Source organism: Nyctereutes procyonoides, unplaced genomic scaffold, assembly GCF_905146905.1.
Source record: "Nyctereutes procyonoides isolate TBG_1078 unplaced genomic scaffold, NYPRO_anot_genome, whole genome shotgun sequence".
NCBI lineage: Eukaryota > Metazoa > Chordata > Mammalia > Carnivora > Canidae > Nyctereutes > Nyctereutes procyonoides.
In genome coordinates, this window is record NW_026575051.1 from 13753882 (window position 1) to 13775766 (window position 21885).

Sequence of the window (21885 nt, forward strand, 5' to 3'; positions counted from 1 at the left end):
TGTGTGTGAAGTGGCTGGCACTTACTAGATTTCTAATCAATATCCATCTTTTCCTGTCTGCTCCCCTCCCCTGCTTCTTCTGTCTTGTCTTCCTTTTCTTTCTTTTAAATATTGGCCATCGAAAAGTAGAGCGAAAAGACTTAAAACTATATATACCGAGTAACAAATGATGTGTGTCTTAAACATATTTTAGGAACTTACATGGTCTGGGTTGAAAAGAAAACCCATTCACTAGATTTGACAGCCAAAGACCTGTTCTACATTAAGCCTTATATATAACCTGTTCCATATTAAGCTTTGAAAAGATTGCATTAAACTCTGCATTGCTACATATTGTTTAAGATTTGTGTTTTGATTTAATACCCTCAAGCTTTCAGTAAAGGGAAAAATAGTCTCTGACCAAAAAACAAAGCAAAACAAAACGAGCTGTTTCAAGGTCTGGTACAGGAGCAGGCCAATTGCACAGGCTGGCCTGAGATTGCCGAAGGTTTTATTGAGTCACTGTTTCACGCCCACCTTTTCCTGTCTTGTAACAGTTTGCAGTTTTGACTATCTGACATGACTAACCGTTGCAAATCTAACTGATTACAACTGTCAGTGAGTCTACTGTGTAACAGTCTGGATCTTCTTCTGGAGAACACAAACATCCGAATCTGCTACCAAACTTCTCCCTGTCTTCTTTCCCCCACCTCCATTCATCACCTCTAGCTCATTAATTTGAAACATCAGATGTAATATTTCAATGAAGTGCGCTGTGGGCAAAATGCACCAATTCCTATTTATGTTGGGAGATATCACGTACATTTAGCAAAAAATAAGTCACTGTCAGAGAGTTATTTCAAAAAGATTTAACAGCAAGGATTGTATGTTAGGGAAGGGGTGGGCAGGGAGGAGAAGAACTCTGTTCCAGTAATGATGAAATCATCATACCACAGGCACATTAAGGCCAGGACAGGAGACATCGGCTCCTGTTAAAATGATTCCCATAAGAACCTTACTCTTTCATCTTCTTATTGTAGTGCAGTTAAGCAAATGAAATGCTAAAGCCATGTGAAGTAAATAACATAATCAACAGTGATTTACTATTGTTCTCTCATGGGGTCATGACCTAATCCTAAATAAAGACTTCTAAAATTGTCTGTGTTTGGATGTGTTCCTGATGTTGGAGAAAGCTGAAAGGAAGAGAATCCTCCTCAAGTGGACCAGAGTTTTTGTTTTTATTACCACGGTTGCTACTGAGCAGCTTCTTTGGGGAGTTGGACCTCTCTTGTTTAGCCCTGCAGTGAAGACGAAGAGTTTAATCACTCCCTACAGTGGTCATCAGAGGCCTTGTCACTGAGAATAAGGAGCCCTGTCTCTTTGTTTCATGACCTCCTCAGAGATGCTCGAGTGCAATTTGGAAAGTCTGTGCTGCTCTGTTATCTCAGGTGCTGTCTTTTTATATTCACTGTGGATTTTCCCCTTTTACATCTGCAGGCAAGAGTTTCACCTTGACCATAACTGTCTTCACAAATCCTCCCCAAGTAGCCACCTATCACAGAGCTATTAAAGTTACAGTGGATGGACCCCGGGAACCCAGAAGTAAGTACTTGCCTTCCTATTGGAGACGGTAACAGGGTGTGTGGAGACCCTATGAGGAATTTATCCCAGAGCTGTCAGCACTACTTTCGTGAAAACGGTTTCTTTGCAGACTTTGCTACCTGCGTGCGTTTTGACGAGGGGACAGTTTGCAGAGCTTCACAGTTTGTAGGAGATCAAATTACACTTTGAACTTTGTCACAAAATCAATAAGGCCAACCTAACTCGGGGGGACATGAAGGGGTAATTATTGGGTCACGGTAACTATGTGCAAAGACATTCTGCTCATCCGCTGTGCACAGTAGACAGGGCAGGCCAGACCCATGAGAGCTGAGGAAGGAAACAACAGACTGAAAAATCTTGAGCTTAGTCAAAAAGCATTTGCGTGTGTTTCCCATGGTCGAAGAATGTGTTTTAACTTTTTAGCTCGCCCACTCAATTCCCTTTATAAAGAGCACATTGGTTAATTACAAAGAATTTATTTGCAAATGATAACTTGCTTGATTGTTACAACACTGTTGTTTGGTCATGTTCTGGTAATTGTTATAGATAGTTTCTTTTAACAGATAGAGTCAAACCAGGTGTAAATCCGCCTTTGTGTGTTTGTCTGTCTGGACACCCAGGGGGTTTATCCTGGTGTTCGTTTCAGATAGTACACATAACCCATTGGGGCCGATACGCATTTTCCTCCTAAATCTAAATTGAGATAGATTTTCTTCCCCACTTCACTCCCCGCCCCCAGAACCGATTTGATCAAATTTGGTAGAGCAGCATTTAAATGTATTTGGGGATTAAAGATTATTTGATATATATGACATGAAACCTCCTGTGCCAGTGGAAACATATTGAACTCTACCTTTGATGAGTGAAAACATCAGAGCCCCAACCATTGTGTTTAGAGAGTTTTATTTGATTTGTAGTAGAGGTACAGCTGGCAGAAATATCTGTTATATATAACGATACACCTGCCTGGACAGCCAGAGTGACCTATCTTCTCTTCCCCTAAAATTGAAGGAAAAGATCAAGTTTTCTTCTCCCCAAGTAGCAACATCTTTTAGCAGTGAATGAAGGGTGCCTTGGGTTCTTCTTGCCACTATCTTTTCACAAAGGCTCATTGCTTGTCTGAACTGGAGAGGTTTCCTGCCTCAAAAGCCAGTCTTTGAGGCTTTTCTTCTCTCCTCCTTTCATGTGTATGGCTTCTTCTAGGTTCACAGTGCTGGGTCAATGCTGGCTCTGTTCAGGTTGAGAATGTTCTGTTAGGTAGTGGCCACACACATATCTCTGGTCGCCCCACGTCTCTGGTCATAGGAGCCAGTGATCATGCAGTGCAAGTGACTAGAACAGAGCAGGGCTGTCTTGTCTGGTTTGGGGCTTTGGCTGACGTTCGTGGACTGCCGTAAATTGGGGAAGATGCCTTGCGATGGAAGCCACGTTATCTAATTAGCCTTCGAGTTCCTGAAAAGGCAGAGACATCCATTTCAGTCATGCATAAAGCAGGACAGCAGTCTTTTAACATTTAGCATTACTAACACTTATCTTTTAAAGATGTTTCCTGCTGATCTCAGCAGCTTTTCTCACTTCTTGGAAAAACCATTATTGTGTGTGTGTGTGTGTGTGTGTGTGTGTGTGTGTGTCTTTGTGTGCCTCTGTTTGTGTATGAGTCCATACATTCAGGAGTTGAAATTCAGAAGTTGATGGTTGGGAGAGGAAACAGGAAAGTGATGACAAAAGATGAGGAAGCAGGGTAGCTTTGGGAAAGTCACTTCTCTCTCAAGTGACTTTACCTCCTTCCCAAGAGGTTGTTGGCAGAATTAATTAGTTGATAGGCTTACTACCCTGAAAGGGCAGAGAAATGCTCTGAAAGCATGGAGGGTTCAGGGTAGAGGGGCAGATGATCTATGTGTGACCTGAGTTCAGGCTCTGGCGCTGAGGGTGGGAGGGGGAGCAGATACAGATCTTGAGTGGCAGACCACTGAGTAACATTTTTCACCAACCAAAAACGTGTGTGACAATATGATATCATTTCTCTGACTTTATGAAGTGGCTTGCCAAACTCAATGCCTGGATACAAGGATGGGTATGGTGTCAGGAATATTTTAGTCCTATAACCTTGAGTCTCTGTACTGGATTATTTCCTTCTGTTCTTGGCCATCCTGGGCATTGAGGGCATAGCACTCTTCTCAGTATTGTTCTTTAAATTTGAGAGTCCTGGGTGTGAAAGATGCCCGGGATTTTGCATTTTCTTCAACTATAATAGGATTTAGATTGATTGGTGCATAAACAACGTTAAATGGAGAATCCTCCAGAATGCAGGTTGGCAAACTTTTTCTATGAACTGCCAAATAGTAAATAATTTCAGCGCTGTGGGCCATATCTTCCCTGTCATGAGGACTCAGCTCTGGCAGTGTAGCTCAAAAGCAGTCAAAGCCAATACATAAACGAGCGGTTGTGGCTTTGTTTCAATAAATCTTTATTTACAAGAACAGGTGGTGGGTCCGATTTGGTATGCAAGTTGCAATTTGCCATCCCTTGCTCTAGATTTCAAAGTGGCTTATGTTATTAACCCTTAACAGTAGGGCTTTAGAAAAAGGCTTTCCTGACCAGAGAGAAAAAGACAATGTAATCGTTCTCACCTTATCTCCGGCAGAATTATAATTCTTTAAGTAGTGGTTGTCACAGAGATAGTATCTACCTGTTTATTACTGTAATGGTTTTTTGGGGTTGGGGATTTTATATCATTGATACCTGTTAATGGAATTTCACTCCCTCCTCCAGAGATCAGAATATATGTATTGAAAGAGGCTACTTTTGGTGGATTAGCTATTTGGACAAGGACAAGTTTCTGGATTAACTGGTTGGGTCTTTATTCAGCCAAGCATAGTGATGAAGGGTGTGGGCTTTGGTGTCAGACTGTCTGGATTGAATCCCAGGTCCACCACTGACTAGCTGTATGGTGGTAGGCCAGTCACCTGGCTTTCCTTTGCCTCAACTTCCCCATCTGTTAAAGTGAAAATAATAATAGTATTTTCCTCATCAGTTGCTGCAAAGACCTTAAATGATGTAATGTATGTAAAATACGTAACACGGTGACCATCATGTAGTAAGTGCTCATTAAGTGTGAGTTGTTACTGCATAAATTCCCTTCAGTGTCAGGAGTTTGCTGTAGCGTTTGGCTTACAGTATGCTTCCAGGAAATAGATACCATCTAGGCTCTGCCCCTTGTGTATTATTTTTTTTCCTTGCAGATGGTTTTGCTAATTTATGCTCATTACTAAATGACAGTAAGAAGTGTTATAAACTGTGCCTTGAGCAGGTATTCCTGCTGCCTGGGGACAGCTGTGCAGAAGTGATGATCACCATAATTTGTTTGTAGTGAAGAAAAGTCCAAAAGAGGATGCGATGGCACTCGTGCCCCACTCTGAGGCCCTGTGCATCAGCACATCTGCCAAGACTTGCTTTTCACTCAAAAAGCAGGAAGGTTCCATCCTTCTATGTTGTCTGTTTCTGGCAGCTGAACCGGTGCTGTCACATCACAAACAACTTCTTTTCTTAATATACACATCTGGCGTTGGCAGTTGGACTAACTTCATAAGAGTGCACATGATCATCACTCATTACAAGATTAAAAAGTACCCCATGGCATCATTGATGTTTTCTAACTTTGATCTTTTGCAGTTGTGATTCATCTCAGTTATAAAACTTCCCTTTAAAGGAACATAGCCGATGACTTATTAGAACCTTCATCTTAAGTAGCGTAAACATGAAAATGGTGCACATCTTTACAAAATGCCATTTGTTTTCTTTGCCAGCTTATCATTTTAAGACATGACATCATACTTAAGATCCCAAATTTGTAAGTCTTGTGTTTAGGCAAGGCGTTTTGACCTTCTGTTGGCAAGTGAGCACCGAAGAACAACTGCCGTATGTTCGCCAGCAGGAGAAGTCAGTGTAGCAGCAGCAGCAGCAACGGTAATGCATTTGGATGCCTAACTCTTTCAAACATCAGTTTCTATTAGGATCCTCTGTTCCACGTGTGCCCTTGGTTCCAACTGCAGTCTGACTTAAGGAGTTTCTACGGGAAGGTGAACACTTGGTTAGCAGTGTCGTGGTGGTGGTTCTGAGTTAGGGAAGAGGACTGATGGAAAAGGTATTATTGGCTGTGCAGAGGATGGAAAAAGTAAATCACCTTACGTAGTCAGGATCCTTTTAATTCTCTTGCTGTTTTTTCAGTTATCTATTGCTAAATAACAAACTGTCACAAAACATAATTTTTAAAGACAACGACCAGTTTATTATTCCTCATGGTTTGGTTGGGCTGCCTGGGGTTCATCTGGATGGGTTTTCTGTGGCCTTGCCTGGGGTCTTTTGTGTGGCTGCAAGAAGATTGTGGCTGGTGCTGGAACACACATGATGGTTTCATTCTCATGTCTGCTGCCTTGGTGGGATGGCAGGAAGGTTGGGCTTGGCTGGAACAATGGGACAGCTGGGCCTTTCTCTTTCTCCCTGTAGTCCTAGAGCCTTTCCCCCTCCACGTGGCCTATCCATCTCTCCAGCACAAGCACAGTCTGACTTCTTACATGGCAGGTCAGGGCTCCCAAAAATGCAATAATGGGAGCTTTTAGGCCTTCTTAAGGCTTCTTAAGGCTTCTTAAAGCTTAGAACTGCCATGGAATTACTTCTTCCATATGCTGTCGGTTAAAGCAAGATACAGTTAGTTGCAGCCTATGTTGAAGGGGAAGAAACCCACAAAGACATGAGTGATGGGGGTAGTGGTTCATTGGTTCACCAGTACCTCAACTTCCTTAAGTGCTTAGATGGCAAATATCATTGTTGCCACAGAAGAAATGATATTTTTTGAGGTATCGTCTTCTGAAAGGTCTCTTGACTTTTTAATCTGGAGGACATTTAAAGTTCTGCTTGTTTTTCTGTCCAGTGTTTACAGGATTTGTGCAGCACTCAAGAGGGCAGGATATATGAGGCTAGGGGGGGTCAGGTTTGGCCACAGTACCGTGATGCTTTATCATCAAGGGAGGAGGTAGTTCAAGTCCCGTCAGCTTCTTATCAGAGTTTTAAGGAGAGAGCTGAGTCTCCAGCCAGTGCCCTCTGGTTACATTAATTCATAATCAAAGAGGTCCTCTTCCCTGCTAAGATCCATTCAAGAAGCCAACCATCAAAATCACAAAGTCTTTACCCTACTTTCCTACCTACCTCAGTTTCTAAAAAAAAAAAAGTTCTACAAGGTGACTCTCAGTTTTGTTTTTATTTTTAAGATTTTATTTATTTGAGAGAGAGAGAGAGAGAGAGAGAGAGGCAGAGACACAGGCAGAGGGAGAAGCAGGCTCCATGCAGGGAGCCCGGCATGGGACTCGATCCCAGGTCTCCAGGATCACGCCCTGGGCTGAAGGCGGCGCTAAACCGCTAAGCCAGGGCTGCCCATGACTCTCAGTTTTAATTATTGTAACCTCCTTCCAAATGGAGGATATTTGGTAATTAATTATCAGATGAATTAAGGGTGAGTGTTACCTTGGGTACTTGGTATTTGCAGGTCAAATGGAGGTGCACCAGACCAATACTCCTATGAGAGATGAACATTTAATGTTTGAACATAAAGAGGTTATTAGCCTTGCCTGGCAACATGGCAAGTCTGTAGCAGAAGTATTTTATGAATCCTCAAATGGAAGAGCCTGGAGGTTTTATAGTTTATATCATCCAGCTTTGGAAGTTCTCACTTGCTAGCACATCTGTAAACCTGATAGCCTGACAGACATGAGGAGGTGTCTAAGTTTTTGGGTGCTGTGCCCTAGGGAAGCAAATCATAGTTACTCCTTAAGGAGAGACCAAAGTTGTCATCTGTGTCCTTCTTGCTGGGACACTACCGTTACTATTGACCAGCTAGCTCCGTGTCCTAACCCGGTGGGAGAAGGAAGAAGATCTGCTCTTCTTTTCCTGCAACACTGCCCTGCTTGGCTGCATTTTTTTTTTTCTTTTAAGATTTTACTTACTTATTTGATAGATTGAGGAGAGAGAAAGAGAGCAGAGCACGAGAGCAGGCACATGCATGAGCAGGGGTGGGGTGGGGCTGGAGGAGGGGCAGAGGGAAAGGGAGAGACTCTCAAGTAGACTCTGTGCTGAGTGGGGAGCCCAACTTCCAGCTCAATTTCAGGACCCTGAGATCATGACCCTGAGATCATGACCTGAGCCAAAATCAAGAGTCAGATGCCTGACCGACTGAGCCACCCAGGTGCCCCCCTGCTTGGCTGAGTTCTGACTTGAGTAAGGGCTGGCACCTAGGCAAGGAAGAGGCTGTCTGGAAGTGCAAGGTAATGTTTTTATTTCTCAGACTGCCTCAGCACCCTGGCTCACTCAGCTTGTCAGGCTTAGGTCCTCAGCCAAACTGGTTTCTTTTCCTGCTTGCACATTCTCACCTGTGCATCACAAGTTTATAATTCTTTGGGGATAGTTTTATTATTCTGTGTTCTTAAGGCACTTCCAGCTGAAGAAATGTTACCTTATGAACCTAAGTTAACAGACTTACACGAAACAGGGTGGTTCTGGGCACGGCATCATCTCATTATTCTCTAATTCTGTTGTACCTAGACCTGCTTTTTCTAGCCCCGTGGAGGGTGGAGAGATTCGAGATTCGAGGGGCTGGCCTTTTCTCTTCCTCATTCCAGTTAATTTCAATGGCAGCTCGCCTTCATCCTCCACCACCCTTCATCACAGTTGCACGAAAGAAAGAATAGACTTCTTGTGGTGGTTGGCCCATGCCCTCTGCTTATTTATGGACAGTGAACGCTTGTTTAGAGGTTGGCCGCACGTGAAAGGCGGGGAATGTGTAATATGTGTTGCATGGAGGGCTAGCAGAAGAATTTTTTTAAGGTCACTGGACATCTCTGGATGCAGTTCTTGGCATTCATAATCTTTCTGTCTGTGAAGATAATTTGAGAAAATCTTCATAGGTCTTGTCCCATACTCCTGATGCCACAGTCCTTAGTGCAGAGCATTAGTAGAAAAGCCAGTTACTTCTTGCCTCGGAGACTTCCCCTAGTTCTTCATGTGTCTCTGAAGTGCCCAAGGAATGGAAATTATGGGTAAATGCCTTGTTTTGATATTTACAAGTCAGTAAATATAAGCCATGGTTTGGTTGTCATGAATATTAATCATTTGGTCACTAGTATTTAGAGCATTGTTGAAAATCTTTGACTTAAGAGAATAAGAGCAGGTAAAACAAAACAAAACTGTTCCCTTTCCTTAAGAAAGATAGGGTAGTCAGAAGCGCTGCTAGAGGTCATGTCTGGTGGTTGGTGGAATGTGCTCTTGAGAAGAGCAGTTTTAAATCTCTTTCAGTACTTTTTTTTTTTTTTTTTTTTTTTTTTTTGTTGACTGACTGTCAGGAGCTGGGAAGATGGCCAAGAAGGAAATGACACATCGAGAGGCATTTTGTGTTGTGCAACATTCTGTGGAACTGATGCAAGGCTATATGGCCTGTTTACACATTCCTCCGCTAGCCGACTGCATGGCAGTAATTTACTTCAGCAGCACATGGCATGCTGTAGCAAGGAGCTATGGCCCTAACATCCTTTCATGGCAAATTAGCACAGCCGTTAAAACATGCTTGTGTCCCTCTTCTGCACTTTTTTCCCCCTGGCTTCCCAGTTCTGACGGGTGCTTTCTCATTGTATGGGACTTGTGTTAACAAGGAGCTGTGGCTTTCACAGTAGGAGCACATTTTCCATATGCACATGTTCCAGTCAATACATTTCCATCTAACTAAGTTATCGCATGGCAGGTTTTCAGGTGTATGTGTCCTAAAAACACACATATACTTGATCTAGTGTATCAGTGGTTTGTGTTTTGGTACAAGTCAGAAATCGTTCATCCTCAAAACAGTGTTAGGGACGTGAGAGAGAGAGAAAAAAAATTTATATTGATGAATTTATTATTAATTAATTAAAAAAAATGTTCTTTCCAAGAAAGAAAGTTCCTGATAGATCACTGAACTGTCTTACTTCTGTTTTTTATGCTATCACATTTTCTTCAAGAGGGACTAGACCAGATGAGAATGAATAGTATACTTAAAGATAATAGAGGAAAAAGATTGTGTTGCTGCTCTTTATGGTCATATATTTGTTCCTACCTAGCATATTTGTAGGATGCATTTGTCATGTGCACGAAAGCACATCTTGTAGTCTTCACGTAAAATCTCAAAAGTTGTTTTTTTTTTCTTTTTTAATCTAGGCAGGTATGGACAATAATTGCTCATGTTTTTCATGTACCTTTTGGAAATTGGTCTAAATTAATTAGGCCATTTAGGTCTAAGTTAATTCAAGGTCATATGCAACAGTTCAAGTAGGAGACTGTATTTGGGGTGTGGTACTTTAGTAGCAATGGGAGGGCTCCCTGTTCCTCTCCCAGTTTCTCTGCTGCTGTGCACTGGTGGCTAAAATCTATTTGCTAATAGACAAGAGCACCTCATTCAAATTCAGAGCTAAGGCTTAAGTCCAAACGTCTGGAAATGGTAACTCAGATTTAAATTCATATTAAGTCAAAGAGAAGTGATCCGTAATCCTGTTTTAGGAGCAGATTTTGGGAGATAAAGGGAGAGTAATTAATGAAGCCCTGAGCACTAGAAAGTAAACAGTGGCTCAAGTGTGCAGGGAGGACCTTAGCCAGCCTTGGAGGTGGCCACTGCCTGCTTGAACCCTTGCAAACTTGTTGCAGGTCAACATTCGCAATATGGATTTCTGATGCTTTGCAGGTCTGGCGTACCCTTAGCAAATGCAGGATTCTATAATTTTAAGGTGCGAGTTTTTGTTTTTTGTATTTCTATATTTCCTCTTTTGGCAAGTGTTTCCCTTTTACAGGATATTTATTATTCAGTTTTGTTCTAGATACGTACTGGCTTTCCTCCTCTACTAGTTTAAAAATTAACATGTAATTTCTTTCTTTCTTTTAGTAGTTACCCTTACCGTTTCAACACATATATCTGTCTTTTTAAAAAATCATTATTTTATTTTTTTTAGTTAAAAATGAGAACAGTTTAATATTAAGAACAATAACATAAGAAATTAGTTTTTGACAGATTAAAATTTTTTAACAAAGTCTCAAATAAATTTCAATTTCCATGCTATTAATACAAAGTTTAGAACAAGATATTGCTACAGTCATATGTTGCTATCTAAGATATGGTCATCTTCTCCCTAAAGAACCAGTTTTGGGGATCCCTGGGTGGCGCAGCGGTTTGGCGCCTGCCTTTGGCCCAGGGCGCGATCCTGGAGACCCGGGATCGAATCCCACGTCAGGCTCCTGGTGCATGGAGCCTGCTTCTCCCTCTGCCTATGTCTCTGCCTCTCTCTCTCTCTCTCTCTCTGTGACTATCATAAATAAATAAATAAAATTAAAAAAAAAAAAAAAAGAACCAGTTTGAATGGCATAGTGTACTTTACATTATGAATTAAAATTAACAAATGGGATCCCCGGGTGGCGCAGCGGTTTAGCGCCTGCCTTTGGCCCAGGGCGCCATCCTGGAGACCCGGGATCGAGTCCCACGTCGGGCTCCTGGTGCATGGAGCCTGCTTCTTCCTCTGCCTGTGTCTCTGCCTCTCTCTCTCTCTCTCTCTCTCTCTCTCTCTGTGACTATCATAAAAAAAAAAATTAACAAATGTCTTTAAATACATATATATACCCAAATATAAATACCTAAGAGTTTTAATGTTTTTAAAAGATTTTATTTATTTATTCCTGAGAGAGAGAGAGAGACAGAGAGAGAGAGAGACAGAGACAAGGCAGAATGAGAAGCAGGCTCCCCGTGGGGAGCCTGTTAGGGGACTCGATCCCAGGACCCTTCATGACCTGAGCTGAAGGCAGACGCTGAGCCACCCAGGTGCCCGAGTTTTTGTTTTTGTGTTTTTTTAATTAATCATGATCTCTGTCTGCCTCTTGGATACTATAAGAACTTCAGCATACTTTTAAATTGCTATCACTTCCTGTCTTCTGTCTTCGGTCATCTGATATTTTTTATCCACTTTTTATACTCCTCCGATTAATTGTTAGCACTGTTTAAATGGTACGTTTATTAATCTATTTGCTCACCATTCCTTCCTACACCTCAGTTCTTCCTTCCGGATTCAGTTTCCTTTTTCATGATACAGATCCTTTAGTAGTTCCTTCACAAGAACCTGTTAGTGGTAAACTCTGAGTTTTTCTTCCTAAAAATGGCAGCATTGTGTATGCCAGCTACTGTGATATGCAGGGCACCCAACTGAAAGTCTATCTGTCCTTAGTGCCTGAGAGTCACACTATAGTAGTCCTTCTTCTTCTTCTTTTTTTTTTTTTTAAGATTTTATTTATTTATTCATGAGAGACGGGGGGGTGCAGAGACACAGGCAGAGGGAGAAGCAGACTCCTTGCAGGGAGCCCGATGCAGGACTCGATCCCGGGACTCCAGGATCAGGCCCTGGGCTGAAGGCGACGCTAAACCACTGAGCCACCTGGGCTGCCCTATAGTAGTCCTTCTTATCCACAGTGGCTACGTTCTAAGACCCCCAGTGAATGCCTGAAACCATGGACAGTACTGAACCCTACAGATATTATTTTTTTTCTATCTCTACATACCTATGATAGAGTTGAATTTATAAATTAGGTACTGTGAGAGATTAACAACAATGAATAATAAAATTATAACCGTATACTCTAATAAAAGTTATGTGAATGTGGTCCCATCCTCTCTTTCTCAAAATATCTTACTCCTCTGTACTCACCCCTTCTCCTTGTGATGATGATGATCACGTGATGAGATGAAGTGAGGGCAATGACGTAGGCATCGTAACATAGCATTAGGCTGCTGTCTTGACATTCTGAGTATCATCTGCTTCTGGATCGTGGTTGACGGTGGGTAACTGAAACTGCACAAAGTGAAACTGTGGATGAGGGGGACTGTTGTACTTGTCTTCCTTTGTGCTGAGACTTTCCGGCATTATTACCAGGCTAGTCAGAGTAGGGTTGAAGGGAAGAGAATACAGTATGGATAGGTTTTCATGGAAGATGGATGAAGGGAAATGGACCTAAGTGCCTTTCACCGTGGGGAGCTCTGAAGGGTCCAAGGCCAATGGTGGAGAGGAGGTGGGAGGGAATGTTCCAGCAGAGGGGAGGGGTTGAAAAAAGAGGCATATAGGGAGAGGAAATGAAATAATGCCTTACTCCACTGTTTTTGACTTAGGCAGGGCCTAGGTTGCTTTGGAACTTTTCAACCCAAATTTATGTTAAAGCCAAAAAAAAAAAAAAAAAAAAAAAAACCCTCTTTGAGGAATGCATTGCACAGTTTACAGGTGGGTAAATCAAGGCATGGCCATTTGAAAACTCAGTTTGCAAAAAACCCACAAAACTCATTATAGCTGATCCTCAAAGGTTATTGGCTGTTGCTCTTTGCAGAACTAGAGCAGCATTTTTTAGATATTGTTGTCCACACCTTTCCTGTCATTTGATGAGAGTACAGGTCTCCAAACCAAAAGGTGCTTCTTACATACAGTAAATGAGTCGCTGAATGAAGCAGAGAGAGAAAAATAGGTGTATGGATGGAGGAGCATGGTTTAAGAGAGTCGGGAGACCATAATCTGGGATAGAGCTTCTGTAGGCACAGTGGACAAGGAGACTCCAGCGTTGGCTTTGTGCACTGCTTGTTAGGGTAGGGCAGGAAGTGGCTGGTGGGGAAGAGGTCAGCTCACACCTAAGCAAGCTGGTACTCTCTGCCTTTCCGTTAGCCCCCCGACTGCCTATGCACCATCTGTGATGTGCATGTTCTTACTCTTTACCTTCTTGATACTGATTTTCATGACCTACCAACTTGAGTAAAAAATGCTAGCATGCATTTTGGCTGGGCAGTACTCAGGATGATTTAACCAAGGCTCTATGTCTCTTTAGGTTTGGCCCTGGAAATCATTGGTAGAAAAAGATAGGCCCTTCAAGAAGATGAGGAAGGTACCAGAACATAGGCTGCTGTACTTACCAGAACTGAGGAGAAACATGGATCTGTAAAAAAGGGTGTGTGTGTGTGTGTGTGACTATGAAGTCAAGGTTACTAATTCTAGAACTTTGGTTTCTGTTTCACCCTCTCACCATTCACACTACCTGCAAAAACAAGTTATAATGTTTTCCGTATCATGAGGGCCATTTCAGAGTAGGTTAACGGGGAGTCTGTCTGTACGGGCAGTTTGTATTTAAGATGTGGCTTCAGGTATGGTTAAAAGAAGTGGAGGACCTGGAAATTCTTCTGGTGAGGACTCAGTGCCATGTTACTGACCCTGGGCAAATCACTCAATTACTGTCCAGCCCAATTTCTTTGTCCTTCAAGTAGAAATAGGCGTGAAGACAGCTTCAGAGTAGATGGGAGTAACTCCTAAGGAATGATCATAAAGAACTTGGCGCAGATGAAGGGCAACTTAAATACCAAATAGTAATTATGTAGCGCCTTTCTGCCAAGGAGTTCCAAACACTTAGACATTACCTCACTCAATTCTCTTTACACCCCTTTGAGGGATACATTGTACATTTTACAGGTGGGTAAACCAAGGCATGGCCATTTGAAAACTCGTTGGCTCTATGCTGCTCTGCAATTCAGCAGATGATCTGTGGAGGTGGGAAAGGAGCCCAGGTCTCGTCTTGCTTGGTTTTTCACCACTAAGACTCCCTGATGCTTTGTCATGGAAGTTGTGGAAGCTCCTGGTCGGGCTTTTGGTTGATGTTATGAAGTGGCGTTACTTAAGAAGGAAACCTGGAGATGTAGTAGCAGTGCTCTGTGGCAAATAAGTCGCAGGGTTTAAGGCCTCACACATAGAAGGCATAGATGTGTGTATGTGTGTGTGCACATGTTTGTTGAAGAGTCTTGAATTCGCTCAAATGGAAGTTTAACTGAGCTGAAAACACTGAATTTTGTGAGATAAAATAAGATGTGTGAATTAACCCTCAGTAGAAACTTAATTCAAGGGATCCCTGGGTGGCGCAGCGGTTTAGCGCCTGCCTTTGGCCCAGGGCGCGATCCTGGAGACCCGGGATCGAATCCCATGTTGGGCTCCCGGTGCATGGAGCCTGCTTCTCCCTCTGCCTGTGTCTCTGCCTCTCTCTCTCTCTCTGTGTGTGACTATCATAAATAAATAAAAATTAAAAAAAAAGAAACTTACTTCAATACCAGTGAAATAGTGCTCGAACAAAAAGTTAAAGATTTTATTTATTTATTTATTTATTTATTTGAAAGAGAGAGAGAGAGAGAGCGCAGGAGGAGAAATAGAGGGAGAGGGACAAGCAAACGTGCTGAGCAAGGAGCCCAAGGTGGGGCTTGATCCCGTGACTCTGAGATCATGATCTGAGCAGAAACCAAGAGTCTGATGCCTAACCAACTGAGCTGCCCGGGAACCTTCAAAAAGTTAACATGAGGAGCGTCTGGGTGGCTCAGTCTGATAGGCATGGGACTCTTGGTTTCAGAGCTCAGGTTGTGATCTCATGGGTTGTGGGATTGAACCCTGGCTAGGGCTCTGCATTCAGTGTGTAGTCTGCTTGAGGAGTCTCTCCCTCTGCCCCTTCCCTCACTCATCTTGCTCTCTCTCAAATAAGTAAATCTTTAAAAAAAAGTTGCATGGGAAGAAAATGTAGGCAAGTACATGGTAGAAAGAGTAGAAAGTAAAAATTAGTTAAGAGAATAAAACGTGTCCCTAATCACATCTCCAAAGATTGCCACTGCTCGTGTTCTGATGCTAATCGCCTGGATGTTTTCCTGTGGCACTGATGGTCATTTTGTGGAGGTGATGGTGGTAAGGAAGTAGCATCAGGACAACGATGGAATGCTGTTAAGTGGCATGCCTCTGTTGAAGCTAAAAGGAGAGAGAATAACTGGAAACGAGATAGGTTGCTTGAAGGAGCAGGAGTGAGACAGTGGGATGGACAGCAGGTTCTAGTGAAGGTCTTGGAAGAGGCAGCAGCTGTCTCTGTGATAGGGCGGACTGTCCTCGTCTGACTAAGACTGCATGGGTCTGAGGAGGAGGACCCCTACCCCTTCCTCCTACTAAACAATCCCACCACTATAAACATCTGCCCCCTTTATTATAACTACCAGAGCCCCTTTTTAATGACCATTAGATCTGCTTTAAAAATGTAAATATCTCTGGCAGTGGGGATATTTATTCGTTCAAAAATGATTTTTGAGTGGGTGCAGTTAGCCAGGTGCCAGGCTCACGAGGCAAAGCAGGTATGATCCCTGCCTTTGAGGAGCCTGCATCCTGAGGGGAAGATGGACGAGAGATGAGCACATCAGCATTTGTGTTTAATTGCATCTGATTGTAAATTGTGATAAGTGCTTTAAAGGGAACTGATGGAGCCATGCCCCAAAGAATAATGGGGCCTCAGGGGACGGGTAGGAACCTATTCTAGAGTGTGCAGGGAAGACCACTTGGAGGAGATGACATTAGAGCCAAGGCTGAAGGGTGAGAAGGAGCCAGCTCCGAGAAGGCCAGGGAAGACGCTTCAAGGTAAAGGACATATCACGTATCAAGCCCCAAACATGCTCAGTGTCAGAATCTACTGTCTAATTTTGGTAGAAGAGAAAGCAGTAGAAGAATGCCTGCGAAGTTGAGAAAAGGTTTGCAGAAAAAGATAACCAGAATCACCTCCCTCAAAGCTGCTGGTTTTATCATTCTACACATGGTCTCCGTAGCGTAATGTGAGGAGCACAGAAGGGTTCTCTGCGTCCGCCCCCACAGGCCCTAAACCTCTCTTGTGTGATCCTCGCCAGGGTGCCTAAGATTCTTCTTTGGGTTAAGGCTTTGAGGACAGGACCTGCAGAGATGTTATCTGCCATGGAGAACACATTTGAAGACATTTTTGGTTAATAACTTGGTTTACGTAAGTGGATCAGATCAGATTAGCTAGATACTCATTTTATAATAGGATCATTTAGGGAAAGTAAGTTGAGAAAGACCTGGAAGAGCTCTGTCTGGTGAGGAAGATTGAGTGGGAGTAGATGGGGGAGGAGGGGAATGGCTTCTCTGTGACCAGCACTAAGTAAGTAGTAAGAACACCGGGTCCCGACGAACATGTTTTTTTCTTCTAGAAGGAGCCCTAGGAGCAGGTTTGTACCAAAAATTACCCAAACAAAGCAGTAGGTTACCATTCAAGTTGAGTCTTCGGGCTTTTATGGACAACGAGAAACAATTCCAAAGGTGAGCTGGGTTTCAAAACATGAAGGCAACATGGAAAACTGAAGAATGTTTAGCGCAGAGCATTGATGATGATTAAAGGATTGTAAAATTGAACCTATAAGTTGAAAGACGTGGGATTATTTTGCTTCAAGAAGAGGAGACAGAAATGACTTAATAACAGACTTCAAAATTATGAGGAGTTATTAAGCTGTGTATGGTGACCAGCTGTTTTGTTTCTGGCACGGTCAGAGAAAGAACAAGTTTTCACTGAAGCATGCTAGATTTAGGTTGGATTTAGAGAAGGACTCCTGGACTATAAGAGTTGTTAAATAGGATGGGTGACTAAAGGCTGAGGGTTTGACCAGATGGCTTTTCATTCAAATACCCTCCATATTAGCATTTCTCTGTGTGTTTATGAAGTGCAACAAAGTGCCACCTTTCTGCTTTTAAAGTCAGAGACACTATTTCTGGTTCCCATTATAATTCTGAAGCTCAGAGTTGCAGAGGTTTATAGACACAAATGATGAGGGTAATTTGTCTTGCTTCAATGGCCATTAGAATCTTTGATTGAGAAAAATATGACCAAAAAAGAGGAACAAATCTGCCACATGATAAAAAAAAAATTATTATTGGTAATTAGAACAGAAGTGTTACCAAGAATGTGGGACCGAGTGAGATTTTATTTTTGGAAAATCTCAGGTATATTTGACTTGTCTGTGCCAGATCCAGAAGGTGGGGTTTTATGAAGTTGACTCATTTTTTGTTCTCTGTTCCTTCCTCCTGGGAGAAATTAAAAGCACTTCCAGGTGACACCAAAGTTCATGTAACCTGGAGTTTGAGAGATGGGATCCACAAATCACCCTCAAGGAATGTATGGGCACAGAGAAGGAAGGAGAGCGTTTATGGGCAGGATTTATTTCTGAAAACAGAAACCTTCATGCATTTAAAAGCTGACAGAGCAGTGGCGAAGTTGAGCAGAACAAACCTGAGAAAGACCTACTGAGTGTGCCATCCTGTCCACTTTGGAGCTGGGACGCAGGGAAGCAAAGAGCCTTGCTTCCTGGCTTTAGCCTCTCTCAGCGAGGCCAAACGTCAGTTTTTATTTTTAGATTTATTCTTGAATCCAGTCTTTTGCTTATTAAATACCTGTTGGAGCAACTTTTGTAATAACAAATTAGCACACCTGCAGATGGTTTGCTTTAAGCACTCATGATAGCTCTCTGATGAAACTATGAAAAACAAAGTATGTGCACATATGTAGCATTCTCAGATGAGTGCTTTGTTTTGAGCTAAGTGGATATAATTTTCTCTAAAGGAAAAAAAATAATCAAAGAGACGAAAGAAACAGACTTTGAAACAGGTGACCCAACTGGGACGAAGGCTAAGCGGGTGTGGCGCTAAGCTAGGGGAAAGGAAAAATACTCAGAAAACATATTTTTCTTTCCTTCCAAAATAACTTGGGCTCATTGGTTCATTAAGCACACTTCAGACCCTTGAGCCACTACTCTTTCCAAAGCATCATCACTGTTGGAGAGCCGCCCGCAGCCCACCATTGGCTGCACAACCCACTTCCTTTCACTGGCCTCCTTTCTTTCTTGTCTGTGATATTTTCTTTGTGGCCTCGGCACTTTGGTACATTATTTATTTATTTTCATGATTTCTATGTTTGGGTCTCCCCCCGCCCTCAGATAATTTATTTTTAAGACCCCTTCTAAGGATCCTTAAAAATTAGAGCTACCTTTCCTGTAGCAAAAGTCGACCTGAAAGGGATTCGTGTCTCCTCTTCTCTGCTCTTGAGGTCAAGAGATTGAGAGTCGGAAGGAAAAGCAAGGGAAAAGAGGTGTGTTTTACTCTTATTACAAAAAGGAGCTCTCTTCTGAATACTTTGTTACTTGGAAACATCTCTTCCTTACACGTGTGTGGAGAGCAGAAGGGCATTTATTCCTTATCATCTGTATACCTTTTAAGTATTGTGGACCAAGGAATGAGTTATGAAACAGATCGTATATTTTCTGAGGCAACACAAGACCCATTGGTATACCCTCCCCCCACCAACATGGCTTTGTCATCTGTTCTTCTTGAGCTTTTTTACCTGGAGTAAGACTTAAAACCAACTTCCCTTTCCTTTTGAGAAACTGTGATAGAGACCAAGTGAGTGTGTTCAGTCGCCGGGGCTTTAGGGAGGTTGGACACAGAGCTGTAGTAATGTCGAAAAGCTCATCAAGAAGGACAAAGGTTTTCATAAAGGTCTTCAGATTTAAAGGGAGCAAGAGTGGGTGTTCAGATAGCGTGCCAGTGGAAGGTCCTGTGCCTTGATCACTTCTCAGGTGATTCCCACATGGACTCCCCTGGGTACTTTTAGAAATCTATGTTTATGGCACAGATCAGACATAGCAAGGAAGTTGGTTGGGGCTGGGGCTGCAGGGGTTTCTGGATTCTGTAATGAGGAAATCATAGATGGACTAAAATGTAGAATATATGCCCATTTTCTTATTTATAGAGCCTATTTTTGCTCTCCTTATATATTATATATTGGTTCCATATATTGTCAGGCCTGAGGCAGCATTTCCTTGGTAGAGCCACATAGCTATAATAACCCAAGCAGGAGAGCTGTCTTTTCTCTTTGCTTTCATCCAGGCTGTCCAGGAGCTGTGCCGAGGATATGGTTTGATTGTAGTTAACCTGTCACTTGCTAGCCCAGTGGTGGTATAGGAATAGAAATTAGTTAATTAGGAAGGGACTTGATGGGATATAACAACACGGAACATCCATTTTTGCTGAGGGTTGACTTTCCATCCTCAGTCACAGCCCAGGAGAAGCCCTGCATGGAGTGGCGTGATCACTTCATTCTCTCTTGTTAGGAGAACTGAAATATCATAAAAATTTGCAACAGAGTTGGAAAAAAATCTGACAATGAAAGATGAAATGTAGCTTTTGCAGCGTGAGATTTGTGGTACAAACTGACCAGAGGAAGGAAACCTGATGATCTAGATAGATGCCTCTGGTTATTACCACTTTTGTTATGCACCCCTGTACTCAACAGGATGAGTCAAATATCACTGTAAATGAAAACTTCATGAGGGATGGAAGACGATCCTTGTGTTTGAAGGAATAGGTGGCTTTTCTGGCTAATTTATAAATTCTCCTTTCATTCTTTTCAAAGTTGGAATAAGTTAAGCTAAAAGTCTATTGGAAAAAAAACATTTTTTAATTTCTGAAATTATTTTACTTAGTGTTTGCTACTGTGAAGAGCTCCTGAAGCTGAACCATGGCTGAGTTATATTCCTAGTTCTAGACCTGTTGCTATTTGTCTGGTTCTTGGAATGGATTTCGATAGTTTTCACATCAGGAAAATATAGTCACATTATTGGTCTCAATTGTTAGGCAGTCAGAAGACTTGCGGTTGTAAGTTATTTAAAATAATTGCTTTAAAAAGATGATTATACATTAGGACATTAAATCCCAAGATTTCTACACACTTAAGAAGTATCTATAAGCAATTCCATGAAATTCTAATGTCGATACTTAGACATTGTTGTCCTCAACAAGTTTGGTCATTAAAATCAGTTAACCTCAGGAAGCAAAGTCAGCTTTCATAAGATATATATGTCCTCTCTTTCCTCACTAATTGGGCAAATGCTTACAGCTGGTCTGCTCTGTGTCCGAGCCTCTGAATGTTGGGTGCTGATGAAAGAATTTTGAGAAGCCAACTTGGAAGAAACATAGCAAAATCGAGAATAGAGCCAAGTTGAGTAATCAGTATTATATTGAACGTATCAGGACATCTAGAGGGCTTACTGTGTAGGGAAAATGAGCAGGGTCCCAGCTTTTCCTTTAATAACTTGTGAAAGTTTATGACTAGCCATACTTTATTGTCAGTTGTGGCCACAACCATATCTCCTGACAGCTTCAGTCCCTTGTCCCTATCGCATCTGCTCTGTGCCCTTACTGAGAACTCAGTCCCATGGTCTCCCATCTTACCTCTGCTTATTGTGGCATATTCTCCCCTCTGCTTTGTTATGCAGCAGATCTCCCTCCCTAGCAGCACCTGCAAGCTCTCTTGCTCTCTCACTATTCCCATTGCCCAGAGCAGTGGGGGACACTTCTCTGTCTCACAGAATGGGCTTCCATTTTGATTCCAAGAAGAGTTTCCAAAGCAAAGGAGAGTGCCACAAAACTTACCCAATTTGAAGAGAGTGTGTGCATGGTGGGGGCAGAGCATAACAACGAATGTCCGTTGGTCCATGAGGCTCTGGGCTGGATGCTTTATATGGAGGCCTCAAGGAGTTGTGTTTGCCAGCCCAGTTCCTTGGCAACAACAAAGTCAACTCTCTTCTCTACTTTTTCTGCTGCTTGATACCAAGGGCTTTGAATATCTGTGAGTGATTTTGGGAGGCAACCTTATAAAACTTTATGTTAGAGGTTAAGGCAAATCTAAGAGTCTCAAATATTATTTGTAGTTCTTTATTTCTCCTCAGTTCGGTGGGAAGTGGGAAGGACTGGGGCACAAGGGGAGAAACCCTGGTACAGAGGGTCTCATGTGACAATCAGCAGTACAACTTTGGACTCCTCTGGCTCTGACTTATCTTTATGAGGCCACCTTTTCTTCTTTGAGAAATGGAAATTATTATCAGTCACAAGAAAGGAATTCCTACCTACTGAATGGGATTTGTTTTTTCCTGTTGGCCTTAATGCTGCCATGTATAAGTACTCTGCCATTGCAGAAAAGTAGTACTATTCTTTTTTGGTAATTTAGATTATGTGGAAAATACATTGTTTTGGTGAAAATATAACATTTGTGGGACTAGTAATAAAAGCATATATATGGTGCAGTGCTACCCATTGTTTCTTCTTACATTTTGAATAAAATTTATTTTTAAGATGTAATTGTTTTAGAGAAGTTTTAGGTTTATAGCATAATTGAGAGGAAGATATGGACATCTCTCGTGTCTCTTGCCCCCACACGTGTAGAGCCTCCCCAACAGCAGCAGCTCCCGCCAAGTGGTACCTTTGTTACAAACAATGATTGCACAGTAACACATTGTGATCACCCAAAGCCCTTATTTTACATTACAGTTCCCTTTTGTTGTTGTATATAGTATGGATTTGGACATATGTGTAA

The 21885-nt window shown here is 42.3% G+C and overlaps 1 protein-coding gene across 6 annotated transcripts in view; it reads left to right on the forward strand.

Moving 5' to 3' along the window:
* The window catches only part of RUNX2 (RUNX family transcription factor 2), a 149468-nt gene that overhangs the window by 14256 nt on the left and 113327 nt on the right, over positions 1 to 21885 (forward strand). For all 6 annotated transcript variants that reach the window (XM_055329933.1, XM_055329927.1, XM_055329928.1 and 3 more), the window contains exon 3: positions 1477 to 1581. In XM_055329933.1, the coding sequence (XP_055185908.1) occupies positions 1477 to 1581 (105 nt within the window). The remainder of the gene's footprint in view (positions 1 to 1476; positions 1582 to 21885) is intronic.